The 17,231-nt window shown below is 46.3% G+C and overlaps 1 protein-coding gene across 1 annotated transcript in view; it reads right to left on the reverse strand.

The window, feature by feature from the left end:
* LOC142198013 (arylacetamide deacetylase-like) overlaps positions 1–16,971 on the reverse strand; it is a 43,942-nt gene extending 26,971 nt beyond the window's left edge. Inside the window, exon 1 of the mRNA XM_075268805.1 lies at positions 16,496–16,971. Coding sequence (XP_075124906.1) covers positions 16,496–16,633 — 138 coding nt within the window. The 5' untranslated portion in view covers positions 16,634–16,971. The remainder of the gene's footprint in view (positions 1–16,495) is intronic.
* Between the last annotated feature and the right edge of the window lie 260 nt (positions 16,972–17,231).

Here is a 17,231-nt window from a genome sequence, read left to right on the forward strand (position 1 = left end):
ACAGCAGTCTCCATTGTGGTACGATCTCAGATGTAGCAGTGTTGAGCGCACAGCTCTGCTACACCTGAGAAGTAGCAGAGCTGAATGTGTGCTGAGCTCTGCTACACCAGAGATGCATCTCTGATGTAGCAGAGATCAGTGCACACTCAGCTCTGCTACATCTCTGGTGTAGCAGAGCTCAGCGCACACTCAGCTCTGCTACATCTCGGTGTAGCAGAGCTGTGCTCTCAACACTGCTACATCTGAGATCGTCCCACAATGGAGATTGTTTTGGAGCAATCTTAGACTCCACCTCCTCCGGCAGAACTAGCGTTGACTGGCCGAATGTTGTACTCTGTATGGCATTCGGCCAATCAACGCTGGTCAATGCATTCCTATGGGAAAAGGTCAGCTCCCGCATTTCGCAAGCTGACAGGGCTCCCGTCGAGATAGTGGTGTAATACAGGTACTTGGGCATGTTAGATGCCCCCAGGCATGCTTCCCCTACTGTCCCAGTTGCATTCCAGGGTGTTGGCATCATTTCCTGGGGTGTCATAGTGGACTTGGTGACCCTCCTGAGTCAAATTGTGGTTTCCCCTTAAACAAAGAATTTTTTCCCCATAGACTGTAATGGGGTTCAATATTCATTCGAATAGTCGAATATTGAGGGGCTATTCGAAACGAATATCGAATATTTCACTGTTCACTCATCTCTACTACTGATATAAACACCAAACACACCAAAAGCTCTATTCACCGCAAGAGATCAAGAAAGTGTCCTTGTGGTACCTATCAGGTTATAATTAGAGATGAGCGAGTACTGTTTGGATCAGCTGATCCGAACAGCACGCACGCATTGAAATGAATGGAAGCACCTGGTAGTTCCGCTTTGACGCCGGCCGGCCACTTAACCCCCCGCGTGCCGGCTACGTCCATTCATTTCAATGCATGCGTGCTGTTCGGATCGGCTGATCCGAACAGTACTCGCTCATCTCTAGTTATAATACTTTTTTTTTAAACTGCATAACAAGTGTGGCTGACTACTGTTGGAGAACACTGATTGACTACAGCAGCTCTGGGCACTGTCAACGCAAAATCACCATTGCCACTACTCTGTATACAAACAGAGCTGTGGAAGTGACGTCCAGCTCAGTGCAGGAATAGAGGGGAGGATTAAGATGAGTGTCAGTGTATTTCTATTTTATTTGCCGCCTGCATTAAAATCTGTAATCTCAGACAATCCCTTTAGTTTTCAATTTTTTCTTTGCCAGCGCTGCAGATTACATCACAACACTAAAGAAGACCAGTCCTGTAGCATCAGGTACAACACACCCTGCAACAGAGGCAGGTCAGGACAGGAGCGTAGACGGGGTGAGTAAACTGTCGGCCACTACCTATTGGAATAATCCAATCACTGTGTGGGGGCCACAGATAAAGGGGATCATATACTGTATGGGGGCCACAAAAAAGTGGGTCATATACTGTGTGCAGACCATAAAAAGGAGGTCCTATACCATGTTGAGGAGACAAAAAAAAAAATGGGTCGCATATTGTTTGGTGGCCAAAAAGGGGGCAATATATTGTATGGGTGCCAAAAAAGGGGGGCTATATACTGTGCCAAAAAAGGGAATCATATACTGTGTGGGGTCTACAAAAAGAGGACCATATACTGTGTGGGTGCCAAAAAAAGAGGGCTATATACTATGTGGGGTCCAAAAATGAGGGGGCTAGTAAAAGGAGGCAATATATTTTGTGGGCCAGTAAAGGGGGCATTAAACAGTGTGGGGTCTAGTAAAAGGGAGCACTACACTGTGATGGAGAAAAATAGGGGGATTTTTTGAACTGTAAATGGGGGGTGTGGTCTACAATTTTAATTAGGGTGCCCCATCATGCAGCTAAAGATTGCTGGGTCACCTTTCCATAGTTTGCATCAGGCAGCAGGCAGACAAGTTTCACCCCTGATAATGATTCCTAATATGTTTATTTTTGGCTTACTTTTTTTTTTATTTTTGAACATTTATTTAATTTTTTAGATAAGTTTGAACATATTACACTTTTATTTATTTATATTTTTACTCTCTTGCAAGGGGCCTTAAACCTTGGATCACGTAATCCTTTCTGTTTTGCAGTATATAGCACATTTTGCACATCTATTAGGCCAAGGTCTATCACACAACTATTCATGGCAGCTTGGGGGTGTCCACACCGCCATGGCATTCCCTTAGAACCCTGAAATAACACCAGAGGGGGCAAAGGAGATGAATTTAGGGGCAGCCTTCCCTCTTCTTCCACATCATGTTTCGATTCTGACAGTTAATCATGGATCCCAACTGTATAATAGAGCCCGGAGCCAGAAGCAATAGAGCAGGTACAGCTACTGTTTCTGCTACATTGATGCATCATACTATTACTGCGCTGAGCATTAACTGTATACTTAGATGGGAAAAAATTAAAAAAAAAATAAACTTTTTTTTCAACCAATAGAACTGTGTATCAACATTTTTGTGGAATAATTTAACATTTTCATTGGTGTGCTTTTGTGATTTTTCTGACGTTTTGATGACTGCCATGTCAACTACTGTTAGTCCCCCAAATAACATAGCAACCACTTGCTTACCAAAGGGAGGAGGGCTGTTTTACCCTTAAAGGGGTTTTCCCATCTCAGTGTTTCTGCAGTTTGGCTGCTGTATCTGCTTCTCACTTCCTGTATTTCTATTCCCTCCCCTTCCCTCTAAGCAGACTGGAGAAGTCTCACAATACTTAGCGTATGTTCACATGGCGGAAACCAAATTCCATGTGTGAACTTACCACACGGCAAGCCGCGACGGGATGCCGATGCAGTGCACAGACATCCCATTGCAGCATTCCTCTCCTGATTAGGCCCGGATGAATGGGTCTAATCAGAAGGGAGTCTCGGAATCTGTGGGAAAAAGGGGCATCTCGCTTCTTTTTCCCACTAGTGGAAAAAAAATGCAAGCGAAAATAAAAAGTGAGTGGCTCCCATTGAAGTGAATGGGAGACTTTTTTGCAGGTGGATTTTGAGGCGGAAAAAAACGCCTGCAAAAAATTCTGTGTGAACTAGCCCTTATGCAGGTCAGATAATATACACATGTTTGTACAAAATCGACTCAATGTTATCTGTGTGTTTACATAGAGAGATAACAGACCAAGCTTTATCAGCAAACTGCAATTATGCCCTGCTGGCAAGAGCGGTGAGTGAGTGATGTCACTTGTCCTCTAGGTCTGTGATTATAGCAATGCTGTGTAAACAATGGGATGAATAAGGTCGCATAGAACAAAGCAGGAGAACAAAGCAGAATTTCTAAAGCAATATATTTAGGAAAAGTCTACAATTTACATAAGCTACCAGTATAGATAGAATCCTTCAGATGGGACAAACCCTTTAAGCTGTCATGGTCACTATTAGAGATGAGCGAACAGTGTTCTATCGAACTCATGTTCGATCGGATATTAGGCTGTTCGGCATGTTCGAATCGAATCGAACACCGCGTGGTAAAGTGCGCCATTACTCGATTCCCCTCCCACCTTCCCTGGCGCCTTTTTTGCTCCAATAACAGCACAGGGTAGGTGGGACAGGAACTACGACACCGGTGACGTTGAAAAAAGTAGGCAAAACCCATTGGCTGCCGAAAACATGTGACCTCTAATTTAAAAGAACAGCGCCGCCCAGCTTCACGTCATTCTGAGCTTGCAATTCACCGAGGACGGAGGTTTCCGTCCAGTTAGCTAGGGGTTAGATTCTGGGTAGGCAGGGACAGGCTAGGATAGGAAGGAGAAGACAACCAACAGCTCTTATAAGAGCTAAATTCCAGGGAGAAGCTTGTCAGTGTAACGTGGCACTGACGGGCTCAATCGCCGCAACCCAGCTTTCCCAGGATCCTGAATGGAATACACTGTCAGTGTATTCCCGTATACCCGATATATACCCCCGATACCCGTTCCAACGGTGTGCCCCCCCACCTTCACCCCAGAAATACCCTGCAAGTCCCCTAGCAATAGGATTGGGGCTATATACACCCACTATTTTTGCTACTGCCATATAGTGCCATTGTCTCACTGGGAATTCAAAGAATATATTGGGCTTACATATAACTTCAATTCCAGGGAGAAGCTTGTCAGTGTAACGTGGCACTGACGGGCTCAATCGCCGCAACCCAGCTTTCCCAGGATCCTGAATGGAACACACTGACAGTGTATTCCCGTATACCCCATATATACACCCCAAATCCCCGTTCCAACGGTGTGCCCCCCCACCTTCACCTCAGAAATACCCTGCAAGTCCCCTAGCAATAGAATTGGGGCTATATACACCCACAATTTTTGCTACTGGTATATAGTGCCATTGTCTGACTGGGAATTCAAAGAATATATTGGGGTGACGTGCACCCACAATTTTTGCTACTGCTATACAGTGCCATTGTCTCACTGGGAATTCAAAGAATATATGGGGGTTATGTGCACCCACAATTTTTAATACTGGTATACAGTGCCATTGTCTGACTGGGAATTCAAAGAATATATGGGGGTTACGTGCACCCACAATTTTTAATACTGCTATACAGTGCCATTGTCTGACTGGGAATTCAAAGAATATATGGGGGTTACGTGCACCCACAATTTTTAATACTGCTATACAGTTCCTTTGTCTCACTGGGAATTCAAAGAATATATGGGGGTTATGTGCACCCACAATTTTTAATACTGGTATACAGTGCCATTGTCTGACTGGGAATTCAAAGAATATATGGGGGTTATGTGCACCCACAATTTTTACTACTGGTATACAGTGCCATTGTCTGACTGGGAATTCAAAGAATATATGGGGGTTATGTGCACCCACAATTTTTAATACTGGTATATAGTGCCATTGTCTGACTGGGAATTCAAAGAATATATGGGGGTTACGTGCACCCACAATTTTTACTACTGGTATACAGTGCCATTGTCTGACTGGGAATTCAAAGAATATATGGGGGTTACGTGCACCCACAATTTTTAATACTGCTATACAGTTCCATTGTCTCACTGGGAATTCAAAGAATATATGGGGGTTATGTGCACCCACAATTTTTAATACTGGTATACAGTGCCATTGTCTGACTGGGAATTCAAAGAATATATGGGGGTTACGTGCACCCACAATTTTTAATACTGCTATACAGTTCCATTGTCTCACTGGGAATTCAAAGAATATATGGGGGTTATGTGCACCCACAATTTTTAATACTGGTATATAGTGCCATTGTCTGACTGGGAATTCAAAGAATATATGGGGGTTACGTGCACCCACAATTTTTGCTACTGCTATACAGTTCCATTGTCTCACTGGGAATTCAAAGAATATATGGGGGTTATGTGCACCCACAATTTTTAATACTGGTATACAGTGCCATTGTCTGACTGGGAATTCAAAGAATATATGGGGGTTACGTGCACCCACAATTTTTGCTACTGCTATACAGTTCCATTGTCTCACTGGGAATTCAAAGAATATATGGGGGTTATGTGCACCCACAATTTTTAATACTGGTATACAGTGCCATTGTCTGACTGGGAATTCAAAGAATATATGGGGGTTATGTGCACCCACAATTTTTAATACTGGTATACAGTGCCATTGTCTGACTGGGAATTCAAAGAATATATGGGGGTTATGTGCACCCACAATTTTTAATACTGGTATACAGTGCCATTGTCTGACTGGGAATTCAAAGAATATATTGGGGTTATGTGCACCCACAATTTTTACTACTGGTATATAGTGCCATTGTCTGACTGGGAATTCAAAGAATATATGGGGGTTATGTGCACCCACAATTTTTAATACTGGTATACAGTGCCATTGTCTGACTGGGAATTCAAAGAATATATGGGGGTTATGTGCACCCACAATTTTTAATACTGGTATACAGTGCCATTGTCTGACTGGGAATTCAAAGAATATATGGGGGTTATGTGCACCCACAATTTTTAATACTGGTATACAGTGCCATTGTCTGACTGGGAATTCAAAGAATATATGGGGGTTACGTGCACCCACAATTTTTAATACTGCTATACAGTTCCTTTGTCTCACTGGGAATTCAAAGAATATATGGGGGTTATGTGCACCCACAATTTTTACTACTGGTATATAGTGCCATTGTCTGACTGGGAATTCAAAGAATATATGGGGGTTATGTGCACCCACAATTTTTAATACTGGTATACAGTGCCATTGTCTGACTGGGAATTCAAAGAATATATTGGGGTTATGTGCACCCACAATTTTTACTACTGGTATATAGTGCCATTGTCTGACTGGGAATTCAAAGAATATATGGGGGTTATGTGCACCCACAATTTTTAATACTGGTATACAGTGCCATTGTCTGACTGGGAATTCAAAGAATATATGGGGGTTATGTGCACCCACAATTTTTAATACTGGTATACAGTGCCATTGTCTGACTGGGAATTCAAAGAATATATTGGGGTTATGTGCACCCACAATTTTTACTACTGGTATACAGTGCCATTGTCTGACTGGGAATTCAAAGAATATATGGGGGTTACGTGCACCCACAATTTTTAATACTGCTATACAGTGCCATTGTCTGACTGGGAATTCAAAGAATATATGGGGGTTATGTGCACCCACAATTTTTAATACTGGTATACAGTGCCATTGTCTCACTGGGAATTCCACAAATAATTTGGGGATTCATTCACCCTACATCTCAGGCTCTTGCCATATTCACCCAGGTTGTCAGTGCTGCACCAGCTCGTTCCCAGACAGCTCGGCCCGAAAAACACGTTACCTATATAGAGGATTTGGACAATGAAGACAACATGTTCTAAATCTAATGTCTGCACCTTCTCCAGAATTAAAATAAAGGCAGCGTTTAACTTTCAAATAGCACTGCACAAAGGAAGAGCTTATCAGCTTGTCTCATGACATGCTACTGAAAAGTTTCATTTGTGTATCTTAATGTAAATATAGTTGTATAAGCTTTTTGGGTTTTAGGCACTGCCAAGTTATTTATTACCACCCGCTCCCTTATAATGATGATGACGCCAAAGTCACTGTGGGTGTTCAGAGCTCACAGCTTTGGGTGACATTTGTCTTGCTCTCTGTCGGTACCAGCTGTCTTTTTGGATACCGTAAAGTTATGTTGACTTTATTAACAGCTATAGAAGCTTTAGCCAGGTTGTGACGGTGTGTAACCCTAACAACACTAAGTGGGATACACATTAATAGTCAGTCTATGTACGCTAAACGTATCACTGAAGTAATTTTTTTTCCCTCTCCCCTAATATAAGAAAGGAACAGACATTACACCTAGACCGGGGTTCGAGGCTTGAAAAAATCCAGTATTATTTGTTCTTCATGATGTGAAATATGTGTTGAAAAGCAACCCAAGATGAAGTCAGCCATGTGTGCCAGTGTGTTACTTGGCATGCCTTTGCTGGCCCCAACTGTAAGGGTCACTCTCCATTTCCTCCATTTTCCACTCCCCTTCACACCATTTGTGGTGAAGCAATGGGATGCACTGAAGTGCACCCTCTAGCCTCGTGTGGGATAGGGACATCAGATGCCACTCCAACCCCCTCGTCTTCCTCCGCCAGCCAACGTTGCGAAGATGAGAGGAGTGTGCTCTGAATGTTTTCTGCCTAGCAGAGGCTAGTTCTCACTTACGAAAATGGCCCCACTTTGACCTGTATATCAGGCACAATGGTGTAGGTTTCAAAGAAACATGGCACCAACAAGTTGGAAAACGTGGGCCATGCGTGGACCGTGTTTGAATCTGGCAAGCTCCAGATCTGCTACCAGGTTCCAGCCATTATCACAGGCGCAAAAATGCCAGGCCCCAGGTGTAGCAGGGAAAAAAAAATGCCATCTCAGCCAGGATGGCATCCCTGACCTCGGAGGCAGTGTGCTGTCTGTCCCCCAAGCTGATCAGTTTCAGCACGGCCTACTGACATCTCCCCATGCCAGTGTTACAGTGTTTTCCGCTAGTAGCTGGGGTGGAGGTTGCAGCTTCGTAGGGTTTCAGTCTACTCCTGCCATGAATTTTGGCCTGGGAGAGGAGATAGGCCACCCCAGTTTGCACCCGGGGAACAGACTCCACCACATTCACCCTGCCTGTCATTAAAGATAAGCACTGCAGCATCCCTGACCACAGGCGCTTGTCCATGTGTCGGTGGTCAAGTGGACCTTGCAGCAAAGCGCAGAGCTCTGGGCCCGACTGATGTTATGGGACACATGCAGGCGCAAGGCAGAGACAGCACACCAAGAGAAGTAGTAACGGCTAGGCCCAGCATAGGGAGGTGCCCCAGCTGCCATCTGCTGACGGAAGGCCTGGGTCTCCAGAAGCATAAACAAACACCAACATCTCCAGGGCCAGCAGTTTATCGATGAGGCTGTTACAGGCTTGGGCATGGGGGTGGGTTGTATTGTACTTCTGCCTGCAATGAAAAGCTTGGGAAATGTGGAGTGGCTGGGAAGAGGCGCATAATGGTGCAGGCCAAAAGGGCGCATGAGGGTGAACTCCCCAATGTGTCAGAGATAGGTGTGTAGGTGTCCTTGCATCATATACTTGCACCATATTTGGCTTTGGAAGTTAATTTTGTGCCAAAAAGTGGTTAAGACAGCGATCCCTCAGCTACTCCCGTTACACTGTCTATTGAAGTTACCATCTGTGGAAGTGGACCACCATTTCTAAGATCCCAAAGGAAGCAGGCAAGAGATGTGCAGTTCAGAAAAAAAGATGAGAAAATAAGTTTAGGCTGTAGAGCACAGAGGGATCGGAGAGGACAGAGCTGGTGTCGGCCAGGTATTCCCACAACATGCGCCTATACTTGTCCCTCCTGGTGACACTAGGCCCCTGAGTGGCAGTAATTTGTCCAGGGGGGCCATTAACGTGTTCCAGACCTAGGAATAAGTCTTCCAACAGGGTAGAGTTTTGCATGCCTTTGCTTCTACCCACTGTTTTTGCTGCTTAGCTTCCCTCCACATCTACTCTGCTTTCACCCCTAAACATCACCCCAGTTTATGCCTTTGCTTCTACCCAGGTTTTTTGTTGATTTAGCTTCCCTCTACATCTACACTGCTTTAGCCCCTAGACATCACCCCTGTCCATGTGGGGTCGGTGGCCTCGTCATCCACCAACTCCTCTTCCAATTGCGCACTGCCCCCTTACTGCAAACCGCACATGACCACAGCTTGCCTTGATGGCAACTGTGTCTCATGATCCCCACTTAGGTCCAGACAAGTCGGTGGCGGGTCCAAAACCCCAAAATTGGAAGGAAATGGCAGATGCTGCAGTATTTCTAACACCTGTTCCTGGTGCTCGGGCCTGGTCTGTGTTGTACCCTGCACCCTGCTTAACGCATCTGCCATATCCGAAGTTGTGCTGAGCGCATGCTAATGTTTCGTGTCCAGTGCAATGGATGGGATGGGATTTCACATAAGTCTGCCACCCATGGCCACTCATGGTTGAGCAACTGAGGGAGTTGACTTTGACGAACCCGAGGGTTTTGGAGTTGGAACTACATCAAAGGTCTGTGCTGCTCACACACTCTGCTCAACACATGATATGTTTAGTGCCAGCAGTGTGGAGACGTCGCACAACAGCCGTTGTTCCAGCAGGTACAGGCGTTGTAGGAGTGCATAGAGGCTAGCAGCGGCAACTATACACTTTAAAAACTATCCGCACAAGCGCCACACTTTCACCAGTAGCTCAGGAACATTGGGGTACCTTTTTCAAAAGATTAGCAGCAATGAGTTAAAAACGTGGCCCAGGCATGGAATATGTTGCAGGCTGCCAAGCTACAGAGCCAATCCCAGGTTACGGCCATTATCACACATGACAACATGCCTGGGCCCAGGTGCAGTGGCAAAAACCACATTGCCGTCTCATCGAGGATGGCATGACTCACTTTGTAGGCAGTGTGCTGTCTGGCCCCCAAGCTGATGAGCTTCAGCACGGCCCGCTGACGTCTCCCCACACCAGTGTTGCAGCGTTTCCAGCTCGTAGCTGGGGTCAATTTAACAGCGGAGGAGGGTGGTGTTTCAGCCCTCCTCCCAGGAATGTTGTGTGGGGAGACAAGTCAGGCCACCACATTTTGCGACCCGGTCCACGCCTCAACTACATTCAACCACTGTGCCCAAATTGAAAGGTAGCGTCCCTGTCCGCATGCACTTGTCCATTCGTAACTGGTCACATGGAACTTTAGGGCTAAGCGCTGAATTTAGGGACCGCCTCATGTTTGGGGGAAAGTGCTGGTGTGGACGGCACAGTGCGGTGGCGCAGTAGACACTCTGCCCAAAAAGGGCAGAGTGTCCCCCAGCCGGGATTCCAACATCTCCTGGGCCAGATTTCTTGAGATGAGGCCGTTGAAGCCTTGGGCATGTGGGTGGGTTGCGCTGTACTTTAGCATGAAATGAAAGGCTTGGGAGATGGGGAGTTGCTGGGAAGAGGCGCATGATGGCGCGGGCAAAAGGAGAAATGGCAGGAAAAGGTGAGGATAAGGGTGAACTCCCCAAAGTGTCAGAGGCAGATGTGGAGGTGTCCTGGCTCCTGGTCTGGACTGCAGCGCCAGCCCTGTCAACAGTGGAAGAGGCAGTGGCCGCCAGGCCAAACAACGATTATCCTGCGCTTGCTCTCACCCACTGAGCCCAGGGCTTGCCTTCCAAATGATGGCACCCGCAAGAGGTGGTGAGATTCCTCTCCGCAGATCTCCAAACCATCTTGGACTTGCAAATTGCACTAAATTTGTCATGTAACTGACATGTATATGATGAGTCTATCCATTGTCTGTTCATTTTGGTGAAAGTCAGCCTGTCAGCTGACAGACAGCTGTGCTTGTCAGTGATGATGTCACCGGCTGCTTGTACCCCCAGTTTTTGCTGCTTAGCTTGCCTCCACATCCACACTGCTTTTGCCCCTACACATCACCCCTATCCATGCCTGTGCCTCTAGCCATAAGTCTGCCACCCATGGAAACTCATGGTGCAGAAAGTGAGGGAGCTGACTCTGAGGAACCCTTGGGTTTTGTAGCTGGTACTCCATCAAAGGTCTCTGCTGCTCACACACCCTGCTGAACATACGGTATCTAGGGTTAGAGCGTGTGGTGACCTCGCACAACAGTAGGTGCTTCAGGCAGATGTAGGCCTTGCTGGAGTGTATTGCGGCTAGCTCCAGGTACTGTAGACTTGGGAAAGTGGGTGTCCAAGTGCCGCACTTTCACCCTTAGCTCAGCTAATTTGGGGTATGTTTTTAAAAATCATTGCACCACTACATTGAACATGTGGGCCAGGCATGGAACGTGTTGGAGGCTGGCAAGCTCCAGAGCCCTCCAACAAGCTAAAAAACCTGGCCCCAGGGGCAGCGGGGATAAACAAATTGCCATCTCATCCAGGATGGCATCCCTGACCTCAGAGGCAGTGTGCTGTCCGTCTCCCAAGCTGATGAGCTTCAGCCCAGCCTGCTGACGTCTCCCCACACCAGTGTTGCAGCGTTTTCAGCTCGTAGCTGGGGTAAATCTAACAGCGGAGGAGGAGGAGGGTGGTGTTTCAGCCCTCCTCCCAGGAATGTTTTGTGGGGAAACAAGTCAGGAAAATTCTTGAAACGGGAGAGTTTTGCATCTTTGCCCTTGCTGCCTATGGACATCCCTTTGCCTCTAGCCACCATTTTCCCTGCTTTGCTTGCCTCCACATCCACACTGCTTTTGCCCCTAGACATCACCCCAGTCCATGCCTTAGCTTGTACCCCCAGTTTTTCCTGCTTAGCTTGCCTCCACATCCACACTGCTTTTGCCCCTAGACATCACCCCAGTCCATGCCTTAGCTTGTACCCCCAGTTTTTCCTGCTTAGCTTGCCTCCACATCCACACTGCTTTTGCCCCTAGACATCACCCCAGTCCATGCCTTAGCTTGTACCCCCAGTTTTTCCTGCTTAGCTTGCCTCCACATCCACACTGCTTTTGCCCCTAGACATCACCCCAGTCCATGCCTTAGCTTGTATCCCCAGTTTTTCCTGCTTAGCTTGCCTCCACATCCACACTGCTTTTGCCCCTAGACATCACCCCAGTCCATGCCTTAGCTTGTACCCCCAGTTTTTCCTGCTTAGCTTGCCTCCACATCCACACTGCTTTTGCCCCTAGACATCATCCCTATCCATGCCTCTTCCCCTAGCCATAACTCTGCCACCCCTGGAAACTCATGGTGCAGAAACTTTGGTTGCTGACTTTGAGGAACCCTTGGGTTTTGTAGATGGAACTCCATCAAAGGTCTGTGCAGCTCACACACCCTGCTCAAGATATGGTATTGTAGGGTTTCAGCGTGTGTGAATGACGGACAACAGCCTGTGTTTGGACAGATGTAGGCCTTGCTAGAGTGTTTTTAGGCTAGCAGCGACTCCTGTGCACTTGCAAAAGTGGGCGCACAAGCGCCGCATTTTCAACAGTAGCTTTGGTACATTTGGGTATGTTTTTAAAAAACTTTGCACCACTAGGTTAGACGTGGGCCAAACATGGAACGTGTTGGAGGCTGGCAAGCTCCAGAGCCGCTACCAGGTTCCAGCCATTATCACAGGCGTAAAAATGCCAGGCCCCAGGTGTAGCAGGGAAAAAAAAATGCCATCTCAGCCAGGATGGCATCCCTGACCTCGGAGGCACTGTGCTGTCTGTCCCCCAAGCTGATGAGCTTCAGCACCGCCTGCTGACGTCTCCCCACACCAGTGTTTTAGCGTTTGCCGCTAGTAGCTGTGGTGGAGGTTGCAGCGTCGTAGGGTTTCAGTCTACTCCTGCCATGAATTTTGGCCTGGGAGAGGAGATAGGCCACCCCAGTTTGCACCCGGGGAACAGACTCCACCACATTCACCCTGCCTGTCATTAAAGATAAGCACTGCAGCATCCCTGACCACAGGCGCTTGTCCAAGTGTCGGTGGTCAAGTGGACCTTGCAGCAAAGCGCGGAACTAAGGGCCCACCTGATGTTGAGTGACACGTGCTGGTGCAAGGCGGGGACGCCACACCGGGAGAAGTTGAGACGGCTAGGGACGGCATAGTGAGGTGCCACAGTTGCCATCAGGTCCGGGAAGGCGGGAGTTTCAACAAGCCGGAACGCCAACCTCTCCTGGGCCAGCAGTTTAGCGATGTTGGCGTTCTAGGCTTGCGTGGGTGGGTGGTTAGCGGTGTATTTCTGCCGGCGCTCCAATGTCTGAGAGATGGTGGGTTGTTGTAAAGAAGCGCCTGATGGTGCCTTTGATGGTGCAGGAGAAGGAGATAAGACAGAAACAGGGGAGGATGAGGGAGAAGTCAACAAAGTGGCGGAGGCAGATGAAGTGATGTCCTGGCTCGTCCTCTGGAGTGCATCGCCAGCACTGTGAGCAGAGGCAGTGGCATGAACGGCGGGCGACGTTTGTCCTGCCGTTGCTGCCTGCCACTGATTCCATTGCTTGGATTCCAAATGACGGTGCATTGAAGTGGTGGACAGGTTGCTCTTCTCAGGGCCCCTACTCGATTTCGAGAGGCAAATTGTGTAGACGACACTATATCTGTCCTCGGCGCATTCCTTGAAAAAACTCTACACCTTCAAGAAACGTGCCCTCGATGGGGGAGTTTTTCTGGGCTGGGTACAAAAGGGAACATCTTCGGACATTCCGGGTCTGGCCTGGCTTCGGCAAAGCAGCTGACCTCTGCCTCTGGACATGTCTCTGCCTCTAGCTACCCTTTTTGGTGCTGCACCTGCCTCAACATCCACACTACTTTCCCAGCTTGACATCTGCCTTGTCCAGGTGGGGTCGGTGTCCTCGTCGTCCACCACCTCCTCTTCCAACTCCTGTCTCGCCTCCTCCTCCTGCACAATGCGCATGTCAACTGGCTGCCCTGACAGCAACTGCGTCTCATCGTCGTCGATGAGGGTGGGTTGCTGGTCATCCGCCACCAAATCGACCGGAGATGGAATGGAGGAGACTCTAGTGTTTGAGCATCTGGACACAGATACTCGTCTGTTAGGTCCGTGGAATCGCGAAATGGAGGGGCAGGTTGCGGTACAGTCAAAGGAAGGGAGAACAGCTCTGGGGAGCAGGGACAGTTGGGGTTATTGTTCTGAGAAGATTGGGAATTTTGGGTGGAAGGAGGACAAGACTGTTGGGTAAGAGGAGGTAGAGGCTGACTGGCTGGTGGACAATGTGCTTTAAGCGTTATCCGACAGCCATTGCAAGACCTGTTCCTGGTTCTCGGGCCTACTAATCTTTGTACCATTCAGCCTAGTTAATGTGGAACTTTTGTGCAAAGCGCAGAACTTAGGGCCCGCCTGATGTTAAGGGACACACGCTGGTACAAGGCTCAACTCACCCTAAGTGCCAAAAACACTGCTGGTGCAAGGCTCTACTCATGCCAAGGGCCTCAATCTCTGCTGGTAGCTCAGCTTAAGGTCATGTAACTTTGTTTGGAAGGGCTCATGTTAAGGGCTAGAAAAGTGAATTTTGGAAGGTCTTACCACATCACACACACACACACACACACACACACACACACACACACACACACACACACTCAAAATGACAGTTAAGGGTGAGGGCTTTTGGAATTCCCATTGCCTATTCCATTTGTGGTTGTCATGGGGAACGTGATTTAAAGGGGTGGTTGTTACTGTTTGTTGAGCTTAAATTGGGGTTTGTGTCCATCCATTTGGGGAGTAAAGAAGGTTTCCAGGTATTTTCCCACTTTGATAGAGGTTTTTTTGAATGTGGAAAGTGTGTAGTTGTTAGGCAGTGATGTTGGGGTAATAGAGGGTCTTTGGTGTGTTAGATGCCCCCAGGCATGCTTCCCCTGCTGTCCCAGTGTCATTCCAGAGGTGTTGGCATCATTTCCTGGGGTGTCATAGTGGACTTGGTGACCCTCCAGACACGGATTTGGGTTTCCCCCTTAACGAGTATCTGTTCCCCATAGACTATAATGGGGTTCGAAACCCGTTCGAACACACGAACATTGAGCGGCTGTTCGAATCGAATTTCGAACCTTGAACATTTTAGTGTTCGCTCATCTCTAGTCACTATTGACCGTACAGCATCTTAGAAGTTAAATAGATAGAATTTTGGCAAACCTTTCCTCCTCTGGTATTTATGTTAAGAAAGTAAAGCAACAATTTGCCTTTTTTAAGTCCCACCAGACTGGTCAGGATATGCAAGCAACTACTACATTCTCTTCAATGATTTCCAGAAATGGGAATAACCATTTAACAGCATGTCATTAGGATGAAGTATATTAAACCAGCAACAAAATTAGATAGGTCAGGCTCACCTGAATGTAACACCATTTTCCCCATGAAAATGTGTGTCTAAGTTGCCAAGATATTACTCTAAACTGCTATGCCCCACATTGCTCTAATATGTCCTCCTTCCTCCTTCCGTTCTTCGAGTTACAGGGTTAGGGAGCTGGGCTGAAAGCAGGAATCATTTCTCCCATATCCTCAAGATTATTTGAAAGAATCTGAATATATATCCTTGAAATTCCAAGGAAGCCAAGTATTACAAATACAGACCCAGATGGGACCATCTAAATATATACAGACCCATGACCAGGACTCATATATACATATAGACCTCATAACAGACATCCCAAATACATTCTCCAGACCTCCTAAATACTCTACATGCTCTAAATTCAGATCCCAGATCAGGTTCTGCAGGTACTGCACTCTGGACTTCGGTTTCCTGCAGACTGCAGATCTCTTCACTCCTAAGACTTATTGCAGACAACATTCTGATGCAGTATCACAACATTGTCTGCGATGACGCCGGGGAGGGAAAAGGACTGTGAAAATGAGAAGTGAGTTATTGTTAGGTCACACTGCACTTAGGAGATCTCTCCTTTTTTCAGGAACCTCTTAGACATATTGTACTGGGTAAGTTGGCAAGTATCCTTAGTCCTGGGTTAGTCCTTATTATTAATGATTTAGTGTATAGTTTAAGTCTATTTCTGTATACTGGTTTACTATAGTGGAATCTGCCAACAATCCAATTGTAAAGGGAAGTATATATTCATATATGATTTTGCTATTGTGTCTTAAGCATAGCTCATACACTATCTTCATCTTTTCTTTTTTTCTACTGTCATTCAATATGTTTACATAAGCAGGAACGCAGGAGTGAGAAATGTTTGCTATACTGTACGCTGCTACTGTATATTCAGATATATACATAGCAAAGATTATTTTGGTATAATTCAGGATAATGTATAGTAAAAAAAAAAAAAAACTAGCAGGTAAATGCTGGTGTATCTGAAGGTATCCATAGGATATACAGCATATGATATAATGAACAGATTTCCTACTACCAAGTCTATTATATGCATACGAGAACTCTGCAGGATTTTCTAAATCCTTCTTACAGACACCATAATGCCTTTATGTTAGTTACAGTCAAAAGCATTTAAAGGCGACTACATGGCTCATGCACAGGAAAGCAATACTGTAAGTATACTACAAGAATAAACATTGAACTTACCAAATGTGCAAGACTTCTGAAGGCGGCATCCATCAGCATAACTTTCCATTTCTCCTCAATGTTGTCTGGCAGAGGTTTATAAATGTAATACGCCACTAGTACAGACAGAAGCACAAAGCACAGTAATTTTGATGCCATGTCTAACTACTGTACCCACTACTCTCCAGTGATTAAGGCTCCTCGCACTGACTGTGTTACAAGTCAGCAGCAGACACTGATAGGGCAAAGTTAATCTGTTGGACCCGAGCCCACTTGTCATCTGATCTCCAGTGCAGTCTATAGAGACGCTGTAACAGGCTGTTAGGTTTGTATGTGTTTGTCTCTATTATGCATGCTTGCCTGGAATAGGAAAATACAATTTTAAGCTCGTCTCCGGATAGGATCCAATGTGAGTGAATACATTCTGCGTACAAGAGAATAGAGATAAACCAGGCTTGTTGTGCTGACACTATTACTTTGGATATGAGCTCTGTTTAGCCGTGCACGTGGAAAGAGAGGAGGGTCTGCTGCATAGGCAATAGAAAATAGCAAAGTTCACAGCCTCCCTATGCATTCAAAGAACATATTTATGAGGTCAAGCAAAAGACGTCATCATGAGCTTTAAGACCTCAGTACAGTGTTAGCAAATAATTAATTAAAATTTACTTAAAGGGGTATTCTCATGAACATAATCATATCTATATTTGTAGATAATTAAAAGTTAAAATTTTTGCATATATAAGTAGTTAAAAATTCT

This window comes from Leptodactylus fuscus, chromosome 3, assembly GCF_031893055.1.
Source record: "Leptodactylus fuscus isolate aLepFus1 chromosome 3, aLepFus1.hap2, whole genome shotgun sequence".
Classification (NCBI taxonomy): domain Eukaryota; kingdom Metazoa; phylum Chordata; class Amphibia; order Anura; family Leptodactylidae; genus Leptodactylus; species Leptodactylus fuscus.